Source organism: Leptomonas pyrrhocoris (genome assembly GCF_001293395.1).
Source record: "Leptomonas pyrrhocoris isolate H10 chromosome Unknown, whole genome shotgun sequence".
Taxonomy (NCBI): domain Eukaryota; phylum Euglenozoa; class Kinetoplastea; order Trypanosomatida; family Trypanosomatidae; genus Leptomonas; species Leptomonas pyrrhocoris.
In genome coordinates, this window is record NW_015438363.1 from 1018823 (window position 1) to 1035953 (window position 17131).

At 56.0% G+C, this 17131-nt stretch overlaps 7 protein-coding genes across 8 annotated transcripts; all 7 read right to left on the reverse strand.

Annotated features, from left to right (window-relative positions):
* Window positions 1-37: 37 nt before the first annotated feature.
* On the reverse strand, window positions 38-2776 carry ABB37_04516 (putative mitochondrial hypothetical protein; the record flags this gene model as incomplete). The annotated part of the gene is made up of 1 exon (XM_015802215.1): window positions 38-2776. The coding sequence occupies one exon, from the start codon at window positions 2774-2776 to the stop codon at window positions 38-40; it is 2739 nt and encodes a 912-aa protein (XP_015659616.1).
* Window positions 2777-3752: 976 nt separating this feature from the next.
* Window positions 3753-4919, reverse strand: ABB37_04517 (putative mitochondrial short-chain dehydrogenase; the record flags this gene model as incomplete). Of its 2 annotated transcripts, none has more annotated exons than XM_015802217.1 (1): window positions 3753-4919. In XM_015802217.1, the coding sequence occupies exon 1, from the start codon at window positions 4731-4733 to the stop codon at window positions 3753-3755; it is 981 nt and encodes a 326-aa protein (XP_015659618.1). In that variant the 5' UTR covers window positions 4734-4919. The 2 variants fall into 2 exon arrangements, with proteins under 2 accessions (XP_015659618.1, XP_015659617.1); XM_015802216.1 differs by having other exon boundaries at window positions 3753-4868.
* Window positions 4920-5583: 664 nt separating this feature from the next.
* ABB37_04518 (hypothetical protein) lies at window positions 5584-7582 on the reverse strand (the record flags this gene model as incomplete). The annotated part of the gene is made up of 1 exon (XM_015802218.1): window positions 5584-7582. The coding sequence occupies exon 1, from the start codon at window positions 7363-7365 to the stop codon at window positions 5584-5586; it is 1782 nt and encodes a 593-aa protein (XP_015659619.1). The 5' UTR covers window positions 7366-7582.
* Window positions 7583-7918: 336 nt separating this feature from the next.
* Window positions 7919-9429, reverse strand: ABB37_04519 (hypothetical protein; the record flags this gene model as incomplete). Its single annotated transcript, XM_015802219.1, has 1 exon — window positions 7919-9429. The coding sequence occupies exon 1, from the start codon at window positions 9281-9283 to the stop codon at window positions 7919-7921; it is 1365 nt and encodes a 454-aa protein (XP_015659620.1). The 5' UTR covers window positions 9284-9429.
* A 1183-nt stretch (window positions 9430-10612) lies between these two features.
* ABB37_04520 (putative ribulose-5-phosphate 3-epimerase) lies at window positions 10613-11688 on the reverse strand (the record flags this gene model as incomplete). Its single annotated transcript, XM_015802220.1, has 1 exon — window positions 10613-11688. Exon 1 carries the CDS (start codon window positions 11372-11374, stop codon window positions 10613-10615), a length of 762 nt encoding a protein of 253 aa, XP_015659621.1. The 5' UTR covers window positions 11375-11688.
* Window positions 11689-12993: 1305 nt separating this feature from the next.
* ABB37_04521 (hypothetical protein) lies at window positions 12994-15349 on the reverse strand (the record flags this gene model as incomplete). Its single annotated transcript, XM_015802221.1, has 1 exon — window positions 12994-15349. The coding sequence occupies exon 1, from the start codon at window positions 15160-15162 to the stop codon at window positions 12994-12996; it is 2169 nt and encodes a 722-aa protein (XP_015659622.1). The 5' UTR covers window positions 15163-15349.
* A 333-nt stretch (window positions 15350-15682) lies between these two features.
* Window positions 15683-16792, reverse strand: ABB37_04522 (hypothetical protein; the record flags this gene model as incomplete). Its single annotated transcript, XM_015802222.1, has 1 exon — window positions 15683-16792. The coding sequence occupies exon 1, from the start codon at window positions 16184-16186 to the stop codon at window positions 15683-15685; it is 504 nt and encodes a 167-aa protein (XP_015659623.1). The 5' UTR covers window positions 16187-16792.
* Window positions 16793-17131: the final 339 nt, after the last annotated feature.

Genomic DNA, 17131 nt, shown 5'->3' on the forward strand with positions numbered 1-17131 from the left:
GCAAAAACAAACAACGGAGATCAAACATCACTGCCTTCTACAACGACTGGCGCAGGTCCTCCACCGTGGCAAATTCGCAAAGATAGTTGCTCAGCGACACATCCGCCGGTAGGGTGCAGTGGACGGCGAGGCAGCGTGATGCGTGGCGACGTGAGAGAGCCGTTTCGTTGCCTAGCAGCGACGACCCGTTGGCGGAGGCGACGGAGAGCAGGCCCGCCGGCAGTCGGTCCGAGAGTGCGCGTCCGCGCTTGCTCAGCGGCCACACTTGCGCACGCGGCCCGCGTGACGTCGCGGCGTAGTCGCGCTCCGGACGACTGCTGCTCGCCAGCGTCCAATCGGTGGCAAGATGAAAAACGGTGGGCGTGCGATCGAGGGCTGCGCCGCTGGAGGGCTCTGGAAAGGATCGGGTCCACGGTCGTGCCGCGCGAGGGTAGCCCGTGGCGCTTACAAGGAGGGGGCGAAAGGACAGTGGGGGCTGCTCGTGTGGGCGGCGACGACAGCGACGAGCAGCGGTGAAGCCAAGATGCGCCTCCACCTCCGCTAGGCTCTCACACCCTGTAGTGCCGTTCGCCGCATCACACACAACAGGCAGAACGATGTCGTGAACGGTGTAGCGTGCTGCTTGGGGTTGGGTGTAAATGGGGGTGACTCGCGTTGGGTGCGGCAGCAAAGCGTGTACAACAAAACGCTCCTCCGCGCCTCCTTCCTTCTCGTCTGTGACGGCGGCGGTGGCGCACCGGACAAAATCGCCTGGTTCAGGGCTGGCCGCCATGAGAGCATCGCCGCGGCCATTTGTCGCAGCCGCCAGCTCTTGCAGGCGACAGCTCGCCAGCACGTTCCATACAAGTTCTGCTTTCGCACTCAGCAGACGGACCTGCTCTGCCGCGGGTACGTGCTGCATCCACCACGCCTGCCACGCCCCTTCCCGTTCCTCACCACTGCAGAGGAAATGAAGCGCTTGCTCGAGCCACGGCGCTAACGCTTGAGCTGTAGAAGACGAGCTAGGCTGCGGCGGCTCCGTCCCACACCACAGACACAACATCATCGCCGCTGCCTCTGCGTACCGCCCTTTTTCCAGCGCGGCGGTGACGTGGTAGGTGCGGACGAAAGGAACTGCCGCCGGGCCGAAGTGATGCGGAGAGAAGAAGTTCGGTATAGTTTCGCTGCACCGTAGAGCGGTGCGGTCGAGCTGATCGGCGGGTCCACCACGTTGGTCGAAGCCGCGAAGCAAAACGGCGTACTGCAGCTGAGGAGCTGCGCTGGCGGGCTCCGTTGAGGTCCCACCACGCCGCTCTCCTGCGCAAGAGTGTGGACGGCCATAGAGGAGCTGCAGCCCAACTGTGGGCTCGTAATCTTCGCCTCTCCCGTCGCTTGCGAGGTTCACGTGGGCGAGGGCACGGGCAACGTGCAGGCAATGCTGAACGGCTTCCTCCCTCTCCGTGCTGCCCTTTCCACGAAGCGCAACAGGGATGGCGACGAGCACACTGCACAGCTGCACCACCACATGCTCGTCATTCTCTGGCACAACAAGATTCACATGAACGTCTTCTCGCTGAATGCGTCCTTCCGCTGCGTCGATGACGCGCGCAACTGCAGCCGCCAGGGATACCCCTCGACGGTACAGCACGCAGTGCAAATGCACCTCGACGGGAGACGAGGCGAGGCAGGACTCCAGAGACTCGCGGAAAGAAACTGGTTTCCTACTGCGGTGCTTCTTCCTGCGCGTCGCATCGCTCGTCGTGGCGCCACCCTCATCTTCACCCTCTCCGTGCACGTGCGTGGCGGCTGCGCGATCCCCCACCGCCGCTGGATGCGTCGGCTGCGTGAACACCACCACCGCCCCATTCGGCAGCACCTCGCTGACCTGCACGTCGCTGACGTAGCGGAAGAAGCAGCGCAGACGCGGTCGGCGGCGCCGTTGGCCGTGTGTGCTCAACGAGGCGGCGGCGTGATGAAAGCTCAAGGCGATGCCGGCGCTCTCGCGCGCAGCGTTGCTCAATGCCCACAACGAAGTACTTGCAGAGAGAACGTCTGCGCGCCCCGCTGCTGGCGCGGGATTGGCGTGACGCACGCGACAAGCGTCCACGGCACGTCGCAGCAGTTCCATCGCCTTTGCGGTGGTGATGGACGTCTTCGCATCAACTCCTGCTTTCAAAAAAACGCCACCGCCGCCGCTGCTGCCGTCTTCCGCTGCCGCCGCGTCGTGCAGGTATCGCGCCAGTTGCTTCGCCAGGAACAGCGTGTCAGCGATGGCAAGGCGGGACGCGATGCGCTGCAGAAGCGGTGCCTGTAGTGATGGATTGTAGGCACGAACGGCGGCGGCAAGTTGTTCGCGTGATTCGTCTGCGCTCCTTTCCGACGTAGGGAGCGGCTGAAGCGATGTCGCGGTGGTAGAGGAGTCGTCGTCGAGTTCCAGTTGCACGTTTTCTTCCACCGATGCACGGTGCGGGGCGGAGTTTGCCACCCGTGTGGGTCGGTCCGTTGCTCCCTCTTCCGCCATAGCGTTGGCGTTCGACTGCTGCTGTCGAAGCTGATGGAATTCTCCACGAGACAACGCGAAGGTCGCGTGTGCGCGTTCAATGAAAGCCGAGAAGGTAGTGGGAGAAGGTAACGAGTCCTCCGCTGCGCCGTTCTGCTGTCGTTGCTGCCGTTGTTTTTGGGCAAATGTCTGCAATGCAGGAATTAAAAAATGCGCAGACCCAACGGAGGAGCCGAGGCCAACGTCCGCTGCGCCGTCTACATTGTTCCTTGGAAGGTGGCGGATGGCCCGCGCCATTGCCGCGGCGACGCTCTGCCCGCTACACCATCGGGTATTGCACTTCATCGTGAACGTCTCCTATACTTCGGTTTCGTGTGCTCGGAGCAAGAAAGAAGAAGAAAGGCAAGAGGAGAGAAGACAGATAGTGACAAGAAAAGCACAGCAACCTCCAACGAGGCTGTAACAGGGTGAAAATTATCAGCTGGGGTGTGAAGAGAGTCGATCTGGTGGATGCTTAGGCGAACATGACGCACAGCGTGCACGCACCGATTGCTTCCCATTTGTTTCAAGTGCGATCCGCCAGAGGATAAAACACTTTTTTCCCTTTTTTCAAACCTCAACTCCTCGAGCCATAACATCGGGCTGTTGACAAAACGGTCGTTCATGTACGATGTACCTCGCTCTCACACTTTGCTAACCTTTAATGTGTTTCGTTTTCTCTTTCTTTTTCGAGTCTTTCCCCCAGTTGTCCAATCATAGGAATGAACCAACGCATCATCCTTCACTTCTTTCGCAAACACACAAACAACCGTTAGGTTTTCTTTCCCTTTCTGTCTGTTATTTAACGACACGCAAGATGTGCTGTTTACATTTGTGCTTTCAACCTGGTTTTTCACGGGATCAGGAAACACAGACCAAAGGTCTTTGTTTGCCTCTCACCGCGTCCATGAGAAAGTCATTAATAATGAAAATAAAAACAAAGAAGAGACGCACGTTGGCAAATAGAAACGTTGAAACGTTAATTTTTTCTTTTTGAGTGTCTAACAAGCTTCTGTTTTTTCGGGCTTTCTTTCTTCCTTCATCCACACTGTTGCGTTAAGACTTGTTAGGATACAGTGAAAATAGATAAATAAATAAGAATGTTTTTCGACTCGAAACAACAACCTAAGAGCTCCGTTTTTCGAGGTTCTCCCCCTCCGTTTTTTTCTAGAGCTCTTCAGCTCACTTTCATAGAAATTGGAAGTCCTCCTCTTTCTCTGTATGTTCAGCGTTTCTACTCCTTGCCCTGGCGCAGCTTCGACTCCTTCTTTAGGCGGCTGTGGTCGCCATTCAGAAACGCAAAACGGGTGACAATCTCCGTAAAGATCTGGAAGTCAAGGATCTTGTTCACAACGCGGAAGACGGCGCACGTCGTACCCTGGTCCCACACGGTCAGACGACCCGCAGAGGCGAAGATCTGATCAGCAATGTTCATCGGCGACGCGGCGGCCTTTTGCGCCGCCTTGAGCGAGTTGAGCGACGGCCCTTCGTTCTTGTAGAAGTTTGTGTTCACCGGGGAAGGGTGGATGACGACGACATCGATGCCGAGGTCGTGGTTCTCCGCGGCGATGGTGCTGCCGAAGTTGGTAAGGAACGCCTTCGAGGGGCTGTAGAGGGTCGCGGTCGGCCCCGGCAGGTAGCAGGAGGCGGAGGAGGTGAAGGTGATGAGTCCCTTCACCTTGCGCTCGATCATCTTGCGCAGGAAGTGGTGCGTGATCGGCACGGCACACCCCGCGTTGCACTCGAGGTTGCAGCGCAGGCGCTCCAGGTCGGTGTCCGCGAAGAGGCCAGTGCAGATGTAGCCCGCGTTGTTGAAGAGAACGTTGATCTCCAGGTCGTCTGTCTTGCTCTTGATGTCCGCCATGTAGGCGTAATCCTTGGCGGCGAGGTTGACACCGACCTTTCGAAACTCGACGCGCGGGTACTTCTTCTGCAGCTCCTGGAAGGTGTCCTCCAGAATCTTGTCATCCAGTGCCACGAGGACGACGCTGATGCCCTGGCCCGCAAGCTTTTCGGCAATCGCCTTGCCGATGCCGCTGCTGGAGCCGGTCACGAGGCCCCACTTCGCCTTGTACTTCTTCGCGAGGTCCTGCGGGAAGTACAGGGCGATCTGCTCAATCGCGATGGCGATCAAGTAGGTCAGGATACTGAGGAGTCCGATCCATCCGCAGATGTAGCAGAAGATGGCCCAAATCCACGTGTCAATGTAGATCATCGTTAAGAAGAGAAATTTTTTTTTGTTGGCTTAGTGGGAGATGCTCGGAGAGCTGCGCTGTCACGAACGAACAACAATAAAAGAAGAGGGAAATAGTAGGAATAAGAGAAGACAGGGAAAAACAAACACACACACTAAGAGCGAGGCAAGCGAATGAAATGTCAGCAAAGATCAATACGGTATAACTCAAACAACGACACGCAAGTAGAAGATGCAAAGGTTGTGAGGGTCGTTTCGAGATATTTGAGGAGGGAAAGCAGCAACAACAATAATAACAATAGCGAAGAGGAGGAAGGTGAGGAAAACACGCAGCGTAGAGATGGGGGAGGGGGGCGGGCGGTGAGGAGTGCGGAAAGGAAAGAAGGGGTTTTTAAAGAGTGCATGCGGTGGACCATAGGTGCGGCATTCGTTCGTTTGAATAACAGACCCGGGATATCTTGCAAGACAACAACCGCAACACATAAGAAACACGACAATAACACTCGTTTTCTCACTACGCGTTCGCAAAAGAAGCAACGAAATTGTGTCGAGTTATTCGGTGTTGTCCATGTGTTGCCTTCGTGGCACTTGCTAGCATTTACTCTTTACCGAGGCGCCGCTCATGAGCCAGACGTCGGATAATGACACTCCATTACAAAGACAGCAACAACAACAAAAGAAGAAGGCGTGCAACTCCGCAGGTGGGGGGATGAGTGGAGCAATTATATATATATATGTGTGTGTAAATATGACACGGGAGATCAACAGAAGCAGCAGTCACAAAAACAAGAGTAAAAGTCGAAACGCAGAAGCAGAGGTTAGAAAGCTCGATAGCACATTTACCGGACATGTAGAACACGTTTTTTTCTGCTCACGTCGCAAAAGGGCACCGCACTAGGAGACTGCAACACGGGCCGTCGCCGCTGCTCCTTGCGGCATCGCGTCCGTCTCGCGCCGATAAACTGACAGGGTACCGCAGCTGAAAGGCGAACAGGTCACAGGGTAACGGGCTCGCAGCGACTTCGTCTACCTTCTCTGTCCACGCGCCCGTCTTCCCGCTTCTTTGGGCCTGTCGGTGCTCTCGCCGTGGCAGAAAACGCGCGGCGGACGTCGCGACATCGCTGCGGGTCACGAACAGCGCCGCCCCACTTTCCTTCACGAGCTGCGACGGCAGGCACACCGAGAAGGCGTAGGGGTACCCCACACGCGGCAGGAACGTCTTGTCGCTGTAGTAAAACAGCACCTGCTGCAGCCCACAGCCGAAGAGATGCATCGTGCCCGAGCTGGTGAGGCAGACGACGATATCGTGCAGGGCCTCCGTCAGCAGCTGATACTGGCGGTTCGGCAAATCCGCGTAGGGGACGACGACACCGCTGTCACTGCCGCAGCGCTCATGGCCCTCAGCGGCGCCACCACCGCCGTTCACCACCGCCGCGGCGGAGCGCAGGTGACTACCGGGCTGGGGCACGGAAACAATGGCGAGCGACACGGTGTCGGTTACAGCGGGCAGTCGTCCCCGCTCAAGGCTCAGCCGCTCGCTGATGATGTCGTCCCCCACAAAGTCCACCAAACGAAGGCGCATGCCCTGGTTGCTCATGGTGACCCCGCTTCTGCCGTCTTCGGTGATGGCCACGGCACGCAAGGGAGCTTGGTGCAGCACGCGGTCGACAAGTCGGTGACTCTCCCCGGAGTTGAAGGCAGCGGCGGGTGCGCTGAACGGGCGCGCGGGGCTAGCTGGGCTGTCGTACGCCGTCGCGGTCAGCACCGACTTCTTCAGCGTGAGGAGGCGGACCTCGCCTTTCTTCTCCCCGGGCAGCATCACGCGCAACCGCTGCACCATCATCCCTGCCCCATTCGAGGCAGTGAAGGTGGCCGCAATGGCGATCATGTCTGTCAAGTAGGCGTTGCTGCTTGGGGGGTACACTGGGAGGGTGTAGAGCGGACGGAGGCGGTGGTCCAGCACGTAAAGCGTGTGGGACCCCGCAATTTTCGGGTCGCCAGACGAGGCCGCGATGACGGCGTGCGGGCAAAGGTGAAGCGCCGCCACGGTGGACGGACACTCCGCGTAGGCGAGGGTGGCCGCGATGGTGGAGGGCGGCACGCTGGCATTCGCAAAGGCAGACGCACACCAGCCTTCGTACCACTCCGCTACGGCGGCGTTTTCCTCCACTGACCAGGGTCGCACCGCTCGAGACGCAGCCGTTGTTGTTGTAAAGAAGGTGGAGGGCGGTGGTTGGCTGATGTCTGCCAGCTGCACTCGTGCCGCCGCCGACCGCCGTTGGACTCCTGTGAAGGCCACCACGCTGCACTGCTTGTAGAGGCTCAACAAACCAACACCACCGTAGACGGCGCACCGGCACACCTCTTGGAGAACCCCGCCATCCTCCGTCTCCGCCCGGCCGCTGATTTGGGGAAGGGGCGTGGAGCCGAGCGACGCCCCGCTCAGCGTACTGACAAGCGGCTCCGTGCTGTAAACGAGGAATCCGTCCGGCGTGCCGACGCCGATGTTGCGGCCGGAGGCGGACCAGGTAACGCACGTGACGGTGTGGAAGTTGGATGGTGCCGTGTTGGCAGGGGTGGGACTTGCGTGCTGACTCTTTGCCTGCCGCGGAGTCGCTGCCGCGCTCGTTGAACCCGCCGAATACGACGACATTGGCTTTAGGGTGTATAATGTTGGTGCGTGTGTGTGATGTCGAATTCAAGGAGGAAGGAAACCTTGAAAAAGGAGAGGAGGAAAAAGAGGCACTTAACGAACCACAAGCAAACCAGCAGACGGAGGCGTGTTCTGCCGTCAGACGGGAAGGAGATATTCTTCTCAAGGACGGTGGTCGAGATGGGTGTGCGTTTTCATAGAATTTTCTTGCGGTTCCTTTAAAGCGCACATATCAAATGAAAAGAAGAAGAAGAAAGACACACCACAGAAAGAAGGAAAGGTCATTAAAAGTCTGCTGCAATGCGACTCGCTTCATTTCCCAGATGCTGGCTACATTGAGCATTTGTTTTTCTCCAAACACACGCATTTCGGAGAGCTTACAGCACTTCAGGAAGCGTGCTCGCGCGGGTGTCGCACCACCGATTGCTGCTACGTCAGGATGTGCGTTTCCTAACTTCCTGCGATATTACTCTTTCTCTTTCCTTTTTGTATATATTTAAACTGTGAATCCCATAACCACATCGTTGGCACGTAATACAAAAACTTCGTTCTGTCACCGCACAGAGAAAGACTGCCGAAGGTTCTCCTCACGCGTAGACATGCGGCGAGCAGCATCACTGCAGCCTCTGCGGGCTTGTCCGTGAACGGTTGTTGCGGCCGCAGCCGACGACACCGATGACGATGACGCGCGCTGCTGTCGAGCGGTCTGGCGGTGTTCGAGGGCCGCCTTCTCACGCGAGTGTTCGTGCACAGAGGTGAGAGCGTAGGCGCGGAGGCGGGCGTGCTCCGTGGACGGGGCCAAGACGCGAACAGGCGTAAGTTGCGATGCTTCATCCGACGAGGTACGTTGTTGCTGCTGTTGCTGCCAGTATAACGCGTGCGCACAGTACGCGAGCCGCGCAGATGCCTCCTCACACATGCACCCAATGGAGAGCCACCGAGGCGGTGGAGGAGAAGGAGGGATCACGGTGCTTGCAGGAAAATTCAGCGCCTGCCGGAACCGCGGTGCTTGACACATGAGGTCCCACTCCTGCGTGGGCGAGAGGACGCATATTCGCTGAAGCTGGCCGCTTCTTGTCGCCGCGTCGCACTGCAACTGCAGCAGCTGATCGACCGTTTGGAGAAGGGCCTGTCGCGCTTGCCGCTCTTGAAGTGAAAGAGGCGAGGCAGCCGCGACAGCAGCGCCAGGGGGAGAAGCGGCCTCGCTTTGTTGCGTCGAGGGCCGCCAGTAGGCGCTCCGCTTGATTGCCCACAGCGCCGAAAAAGGCACGATGACGGTGGGCATCTCATCCGTGTTCGCCGCGCTGTGGGCGTCTAACGCAGCCGCAGCGGCCCGCACATCCTCCATCCACAGGCGCAGGTAACGCCCGCCCAGCAGCGGCTCGGTCAGGAAGTCGCAGCTGCACAGCTCCAGCGCAGCGGGCCGCGTCTGCCACGACGCCTCCGGGTGCCACCACCAGCGATAGTGCGATGCGGAAGGTGCAACAGTGGTGTGCAGCTGCACCTCGGACCAATGACGCGCAAAGAGACTGGTCCAGAAAAGGGCATCGATGGACCGCTTCAGCGTGTCGTGCCGCAGTTCTCCCTGGCCGGGCAATGGACGACGCTGTGCGTTGGAAGTCGCCGTTGCCTTCCACCCTTTGCGGACGCCCACGTACAGGGTAAACCAATCGCCGTACGCGACGTGGGTGGCATCGCGGTGCGGCGCGGAGAGGAGGCGCGTGGCAAACAACTCCACGGCTGCATCGGCAGAGGGGGGCGCTGGGGAGAAGGTGGTCGACGCCGCACTCCGGCTTTGCCTCTGCAGAGAAGAAACCGCTTGTCTGTGAACGTCAGTTATGCGACGCCACGTACATCGCCGTGCGGGCGAAGAGGAGAAGCTCGTGAGGAAGAGCTTCCTCGTTGAGAAGACTGACATCGGCGGCTACAGTAGTGTACACCAACCGCGTTGGGGGGGGGGGGTCCGCTCTGGAGACGTTGCCAGAACAGCTCACAACGCAGCGTAAAGAACAAGACGCTTTTAATTGTTAAAGCAAGCAGATAGTTGGATATCAGAGCGTTCGCTAGACAACAGCGAGAGTCGTGGAGCATCGGGATTACACAAAACGATGGCGGTACACACGTAGATGGAGAGTCAGGGGGGAGGACAGAAGCATGGCAAAGTGCAAAGGAAGGAAAACAATACGGTTTCAAAAACCAAAAACGTGCAGTTTTAGCTGTTGTCTTCTGTGAACGCTCCTGCTCAGTGACGCGTGCGTTCCTTCACAGCACGACGACATCAACTCTTCCATCTGTCCCGCTTCCAATTCCATGCCAGGACTTTCGCTAAAAGCGGGGGACTAGAGGAAAGCAGCCAATTCAGGGAATGACATCGAAGACACACGTGCAGGCGGGTTTTGGATTTTACGTCTAATAATTCATTTTTTCTTCTTTTTGATCTGTCCGTATAATAAGAACGTATTAAGGGTGAAGAAACAAGAACGAAGCAAAAACCAATAAACCACCCGATTTACCTCTTCTCAGCTGTTCATCCACGGCTTCCCTCCGACCGACCCAGGAATGAACATCTCACCGTACAGATGAATAAGTGAGAAGAAACAAGACACAACACACACAGAAACAAAACCAACAATACAGTTAAGATTTGCGGACCAGTCGGGGAAAGAAAAGAAAAAAAAGTAGATCGAAGTTTTTTTGCGCTGCTGAGAAGAAAAGCCGTTCGTCAGAATTCAGCCTCTTTTGATCTTCGTTGTTTTGCTTGCTTTTGTATGTATGTATGTATGCGGAGGAATTGCTGATGAATAGGTGCCGAGACGGGTGACAGTAGAAAGCAGCCTTTCGTTGCGTATCCTTTGGTGCTTTGTACGCAAAGCCGCGGCGGAGTACAACCACTCTACCGCTTTCCACAAAGGGCAAAAACAATCGAAGCGGAAGGGAACACACACGAGGAAAAACCACACGTACAGATCACCATAATAATAAAGAATCGCATCGTTTTCGGGAGCTGCAACCATGGAGGAGGAGGAGAGAGAAAAAAAGGCACGAGTCTACAACGTTCTTGAAGGAGAACGAGTTCGAACGTCAATAGGGCAGGTGAGGTGCGGCTCGCTAGCACACTCCACACCAGATTAGCCCTTCCGGTGTATTCTTTTTTGTTTCCTGTGGAGAAGTGAGGGCCGTAATCAAATATCACTTCGAAGGTAGAGGGGAGTGAGATGGAAAAAGGCCAGCATTAAGTCCGGGAGACTTAGTACTTGGCGGGGGAAGCAAGGGCCGTCTTGACGGCGTTGCGCAGCTCGTCCACCGCCTCCTTGCGGTTTTTGGCCTTGAAGACGGACGTGCCGGCAATGAGAATGTTCGCACCGGCGTTGGCTGACAGCTCTGCGGTGCCGTTCGCCACACCGCCGTCGACGCCGATGTTCAAATGCGGAAAGTTGCGGCGCAGCTCCGCGATGAAGCTGAGGCGCTCCTTGCGAAACGACTGCCCACCGAACCCTGGTTCCACCGTCATGACGAGAACCATGTCGACGTAGTGGTGTTCAATCAACTCCCGCAGCTCCGGCGTGAGGGAAGTGGCCGGCTTCACCGCCACTCCCACCTGCATCCCGTGGGAGCGGATGAGCTGGCACACTCGCTTGCTGCTGTCGGTGGCCTCGATGTGGAACACGTACGACGACGCGCCGGCCTTCGCCATCTCCGGCACCCATTTTTCGGGATCGCTGACCATGCAGTGCACGTCCAGAAACACATTCGGGAAGCGGGCACGCAGTGCGGAGACGACGCCGAAGCCGATGCTGATGTTGGGCACCATGTGTCCATCCATCACATCCACATGGATCCATTCCACTGCTCCCCCGGCAGGCGAAACCACGCTCTCCACCTCCTCGCCCAGCTTGCAGAAGTCGGCGGCTAAGATAGAGGGGTCAACGATGGGCTGCAGCGGGGCATTGGGGCGCTCCACGGTGTTTAGCCACGTCGACTTATCCTGATGGTTGTATAGATTAAACATTTTGTGCGTGCGTCGCTGTGAATTTCTATGACTGATCTACGGTGGTAGTAACAGCAATACGAAAGCAGTCTCCGCTCAGCGAAAAACAAACAAACTCAGCTACGCTGTTTAGATTATTATTTCTTTTCTCGATGGATCAGGCAAACGGGAAAACAGGAAGAGCAACCCGGAAAAAAGGTTATAATAATAGTGACAGTAATGGTGAATGAGAGAGGGAAAATAAAGTAGGACAGATACGTTTAACAGGATCCTGTAGGGAGAGAAGAAACTAATTATAACAGAGAATTTATGAGAGAGTTGCTTTGGGCAAACCCTTCAGGAGGTGAGATAGTGAGGGGATACAGCGTCGAAAAGCGAAATCGTGGAGAGGAAAGGGAAGTAGAGCCTGTGGCACGGTGACGACGCTTCGGTAACAAGGTCTCGTCGCGTTGCATGAGGGGATATGCACGAAAAGCTAGTCACGTAGTAGAACTATGCAGATTGGAAAAGGAGGAAATGCAGCAACAACCAATTTCCCTTTCAAGTACAGCGAAGCACACGGGTAAAGTAAACGCTAATGATCCTCGTGACATTTCAAAAGTTCGACGGTTTTCGTTCTCTGTGCTTTATTAGATGTGGTGAAGCAACACCAAATGACAACAAGTCCAACCTAAAATAGAAACGTGCATATCTATCTTGTTTGTTCACGTATGGAAAGAAACATAGTTCTTTTATCTCCATTGGCAAGCACGCCGTCACCAGCACCGCATTCGTTTTCACACACATTGGAAAGAGTAATAAAAAGGCAAGCATGTAAGTACGCATGTATATATACAAAAACATGGAAGTGCACGGGGGTGACAGGAACAGAAGAGGAATTAAATAGCATAAACAACCAAGAAGCAAAAAGGAAAGCAGCAGTGCCGTGAAACCATTACAAATGGCCAAGCGTATGTGTGGTCTCTCTGTGATGGGTTTTTTTTCATTTCCCCCTTTCCTCTGACGGGAGCGTCGCTGCGCGGGGCAGGGGGGAGGGGGGAGGAGGTGTACTATCTTTTCATTTCCTCTCTTTCTACTAACGGTGAAAGAGGCCACAAAAGGACAGCATTCTACGCAAGAGAAGAAAACATGTGCTGTTAAAAAAAAGAATATATAAAATCACTTGCACGACTTTCTTCTCCACCACGCACGCTGCTACATGTGGCAACGACCCCCTCTTCCCCTCGCTGGCACATTCGCGTCCACCGTTAAAAGCAAACAAAACAGACAACAACAAGGAGAAAAGAAGAAGGCCAACTAAATCAACGGATTAATGCAAGCAGAGCCACGAAAACGTGGAGCACGGCTGTATACGTTGAAAGCCTGCGCGTGTGCTACAGCACGTATACGTTATCACTTCGCTGATTTTCAGTGAAGAACGAAGAAGAATTACGCGCAGAAAACTCAAAGAAGTTTCTCTACTTGTTATTTTATTCGTAGTAGCTGAGCTACTGCGTTCGAGCGCTACGTGACACTCCCCCAGAAATGAAATAGAAACAAACTGCCCATACTCTGTGCGCACACTCCTCCCCCCCCCTCCACACATAAAACACGATAAATACGAATTGATATTGCATTTTTTAATACTCCCCACGATCGCCTCAACGACTCTGCACACCGTCGTCATCACTTGGCATATTTTGCACGCTGCTGTTCAGACTGCGCAGCGACGGCGATTGACGCTCAGGGCGGTACAGCTGCTCTGCACCTGTCTCCGCTGCCGGAGGAGCTGCAGTTGGACGGCGCGCTGCGCCACCGTAGCTGCCACCGCTGCCGCTGCTACTCATAGTGCTACTGTGAACGCTGATGATGCCGTTTTGGCCGCTGACGGCATCCAACACGGCCGGCACGGTGCGCACGTCCGTCTCCTCAACGGGGCGGATGGCGGCAGCAGCAGCAGCAGCAGGAGGAGAGGCAGAAGCTGCAGGGGTGGCGTGAGCGGCGGTCTTCTCATCGGGACGAGTCACCGTGACATGCTTGTGCGGAGCGTCGCCCGCATTGAGCCCGCCGTCAGCTGCTGTGTGTGCCGCAGACGACGGGGGAAGGGTAGTGGAATGCAGCGTCTTCTCTGCCTCCCCCGCCTCCCCCTCGCCGTACAACAACCCGCGGTCTTCTCCATCCGCCGTCGAAACGCCGTGCCCGGCCTCCTTGACCGCAGCGGCGTTGTTACTCTCGTCATCGTTGTCGAAGTTCGTACCACCCCACATCGGCTTCGGCCGCGTTGCGCGCTGCATGTACTCGAGGCTCATCGTCGGTGAGGAGGCTGTGCGTGCGGCGAAGCTGCTGTTGTTGCGCTGCAGCTCCTCCAGGCAGTCGTACAGCCGCTTCTCCACCTCCAGCTCCGATAGGCGCTGCTTCTCCACGATGGGCTTGTTCTTCTTGTTCTCGAGGTAGCCGCAGACCACCGTGATAACAACAGTGAGCCCCGTCGCGGCGATGAGCAGCTTCTCGTAATGCCCCATCATGGCTAGCGAGCAGAGGAGGAGGAGGCAGAGCACAAACACGTTGAAGCTGCGGGGACCGAGGAGCCGGCCGATCTTGTTGCCCACGAAGACACCAGCAAAGCCGAAGACGACCACGTCGATCAGCAACGGTGCCATTTCCCACATGAATGACCCTTGTGCAACGGCCATGAAGAACCGAATCACGTTGCTGGGAATTGACTGGGCACTGAAGTTCACCCGAACAATGTAGTTCGGTGCGTCGTACAGGAGGATGAAGATAATCTGCGGCGGCGCATTCACACCAGTCAGCGAGGCCATGATGCCCGCCACGGATGCCGCCACGGCCGCGCCAATCTTCGTGTTCATCTTGATCTTTCCGTTTGCGTCAATGTTGCGGTTGATGCGGACACGGGTGTAGGTCATGGTCCGCGACGGCGAAATCTTCGACGGGGTCAGCGGCGGCACGTTCTCCTCGTTCACGTGTGGCTCCTGCGTCTCCGGTGCGACGAAGACTTCTCCACCGATGGTGCTGAGGAAGGCCTCGGTCGTGTCCGCCGGCAGACCGGTGCGGGCGTCAACCACAATCGCCTGCGTGTTCTCTGCGATCACCGTCGCGCCCGGCATCTCCAGATGGTGGTCCGGAAGGGAGGACTGAATAGACTGGCTAATGAAGGGCATGTTGCGGGCGAGGGCAGCCATGTTCGGCTGGCCGCCGGCTGCCCCGCTTGGGTTCGGTGGGTGCGACACGAAGATGCTGTTGTTCGGCGCGTTCAGCACAAAGCTCGACTGCATGTGCACAATGCTGGTGTTAAGGCTCCGCTGCGCCTCCTCAGCCAACGCGTCCGCCTCCACGACGAGTTTCACGTGACGCGCCCGGAGTTCCTGCACCTGTCGCGTCTTGCGCCACTTACGGTAGATGATAATGCAGAGGTACGCGATGGCAAAGATGAAGCTGGTGATGCCCAGAACTTGTTTCAGAACAGCGCCGTTCAGTTTCTTGAAGAGCAGCACACCAATAATGGAGAGGATGGTGCTGGGGACCGCCATCATGATGGTCATGGACCTGGAGAAGATGCTATCATTCAAGCCCAAGTACACCACCAGCGGCGACATGAAGAGCAAACGGACGTACATGATCAGGGCCACCACCCGGACCGGCTCGGTGCCCAGCGGGGTGTTGCTGAACGCCTCCGGCCACAGCCCGGTGGCGAGGAACCACAGCACCTGCATAAAGATGGCATCGCCAATACCCGCGACACCTTGAATGATACTAGAGATAAAGTTGAAGATGCCAAGCGTCACGAAGACAACGATTGGTGTCGCCATTTTCTCTTCGTTTCTCTTTGGTTGAAACCTCCCTTCTTTTCGACTTGTTCTATGGTTTGTACGGTTGCAGAAACTAATGAAAGAGAAAAGAATAAGAAGCGTAGACCGGTAGTTTTTGATGGTAGGCCGCTAGCGGACGCACACACACTCACACACACATACACACCACACACACATACACCCAGGCTTGAACAGTCCGAGTTGTGGTAACGTTGCGTGTCACAGAGAAGAAGCGCGATAGAAGGAAGAAGAGAGAAGGCGAGAGAAAAGGGTAGAGGAGTGAATCGAATCACTCAGCAACGTATCTTCCTGCTCGTATTCATCCTCTATACATTTCTGTACAGCTGAACATCAGGTGGTGAATGGTAGAGGAAAAGAGAGAGCGTCAACAAGCGAGCGCTCTTGGAGAGAGGGACGGTTTAAATCACAGTGTGAGAGTAGACGTGTGGATTACCCCTAGAGGTTGTACGGTTTTATTGACATACATATCCTTTCCACAGCAACAACAAAAAGAACCAGCTCAAACGTTGGCTAGCAGTATATCTGACTCCTCGGAGAGGTAAACATTGCGGCAGAGACTCCATCGCGTCTCCACGAAGGACTCCAACATCCCCACCGCCTCCACCAACGTCAACGGATCAAGGGGCGCCCCATTCATCCCATTCACAAGGCCCATTCCAGGCGGTGCGCCGACTTCCTTTTCATCGTTCAGTTCATGCAGAGGTAGCAGCGCCGCACCTTCCGCATTCAGTCGGCCCTCTCGTGCGAGGACAGAGGACAGGTAGTCCGCCAGCACGCTGGCTCCTCCAGATGACGACCCAGAGGAGCTTAAAAGAAAGCGTCGAGTGTCGTGGCGCAATGCCAGCACCATTTCCTGAAGCACACTGCCCATTTTGATCGCGCACGCCACGAGTCCGTACAGCGCTGCAGAGAGCTGCGACGGCGTTAGCAGGAACAACGCTGACGGAACGAGCCTCGTGCTGCCTTCCACTGCTGTGCCAACGAGCGACTCCACCAGGGCCATCTTTGCCCTAAGCTGCTCCACTTTCTGAGGCCACGCCTGCTGTGTGACCCGAGAAATGACCCCCAGCAATTCCTCTTCATCGCGCTGATGCAGTGCGATGAGGTGCTGTGTGGTGGAGGCTGGGAAGGCGGCCAACACACCCAAGGGAGACGTGGCGACGGCGGTGGTGGTGTGCTGGCAGCGCGGATCGGCTTGTCTGTTTGGGTCGCGAAGCGATGCAGCAGCGTCTGGATGTTCACGTACGGCAGAGGTTGACGTGACGCTTGCGCGACTGTTCTCTGATGGCGCCGTATCTTCATCTTCTTCCAAAACGAAGAACGATGACGGACCCGAAAAGCAGTGCTCACGTCGTCGCACCGCGCCTGCCAAGGTGTTTTTTTGCATCATGATATTCTCTAAAGCGGACAGGTGTGTGTACAAGGTGGGAAGGAGGTTTTGAGCTTCGCGATACGTCTGCACGACACCCGACACACATTTCTGTAGTTTGTCGGTCATCTTCTCTGAACTCTTGATCGTTTCTTCTTTCCTCTTTGTTTCTATCGTGACTGCCGTGACGATGACCCAATGTGCGTGTGCGTCAGTTGGAGACAAGCCCACACTGACGGCTAACAACCATGCAGCGAGGCAGAAGAAAAAAGGTGGAGAAAACCAAATGGTGGGGGAGAGAAGGCGAAAGAAACACTAGCGTAGAGGACGGAAAGCGTGAAGCACATGCCGGTGAATTTTTGAGCGTATGTAGCTTCTCAATCAGCACCACATAGAGGCCAAATCCAACATGCCTCAGGTGATTAAAAAAAAACCTTTTCCTGCTTTACCTGGACTCAACGAACATGCCGTCATGAGCTTAGGAGAAGGGAAGCGCTTCGTCGCCTATTCAGTCATCGGAACGAAGTCACCACTGCAACTTTAACACCTGCGTTGTTTGATGTCAATTCAGCCTATTCT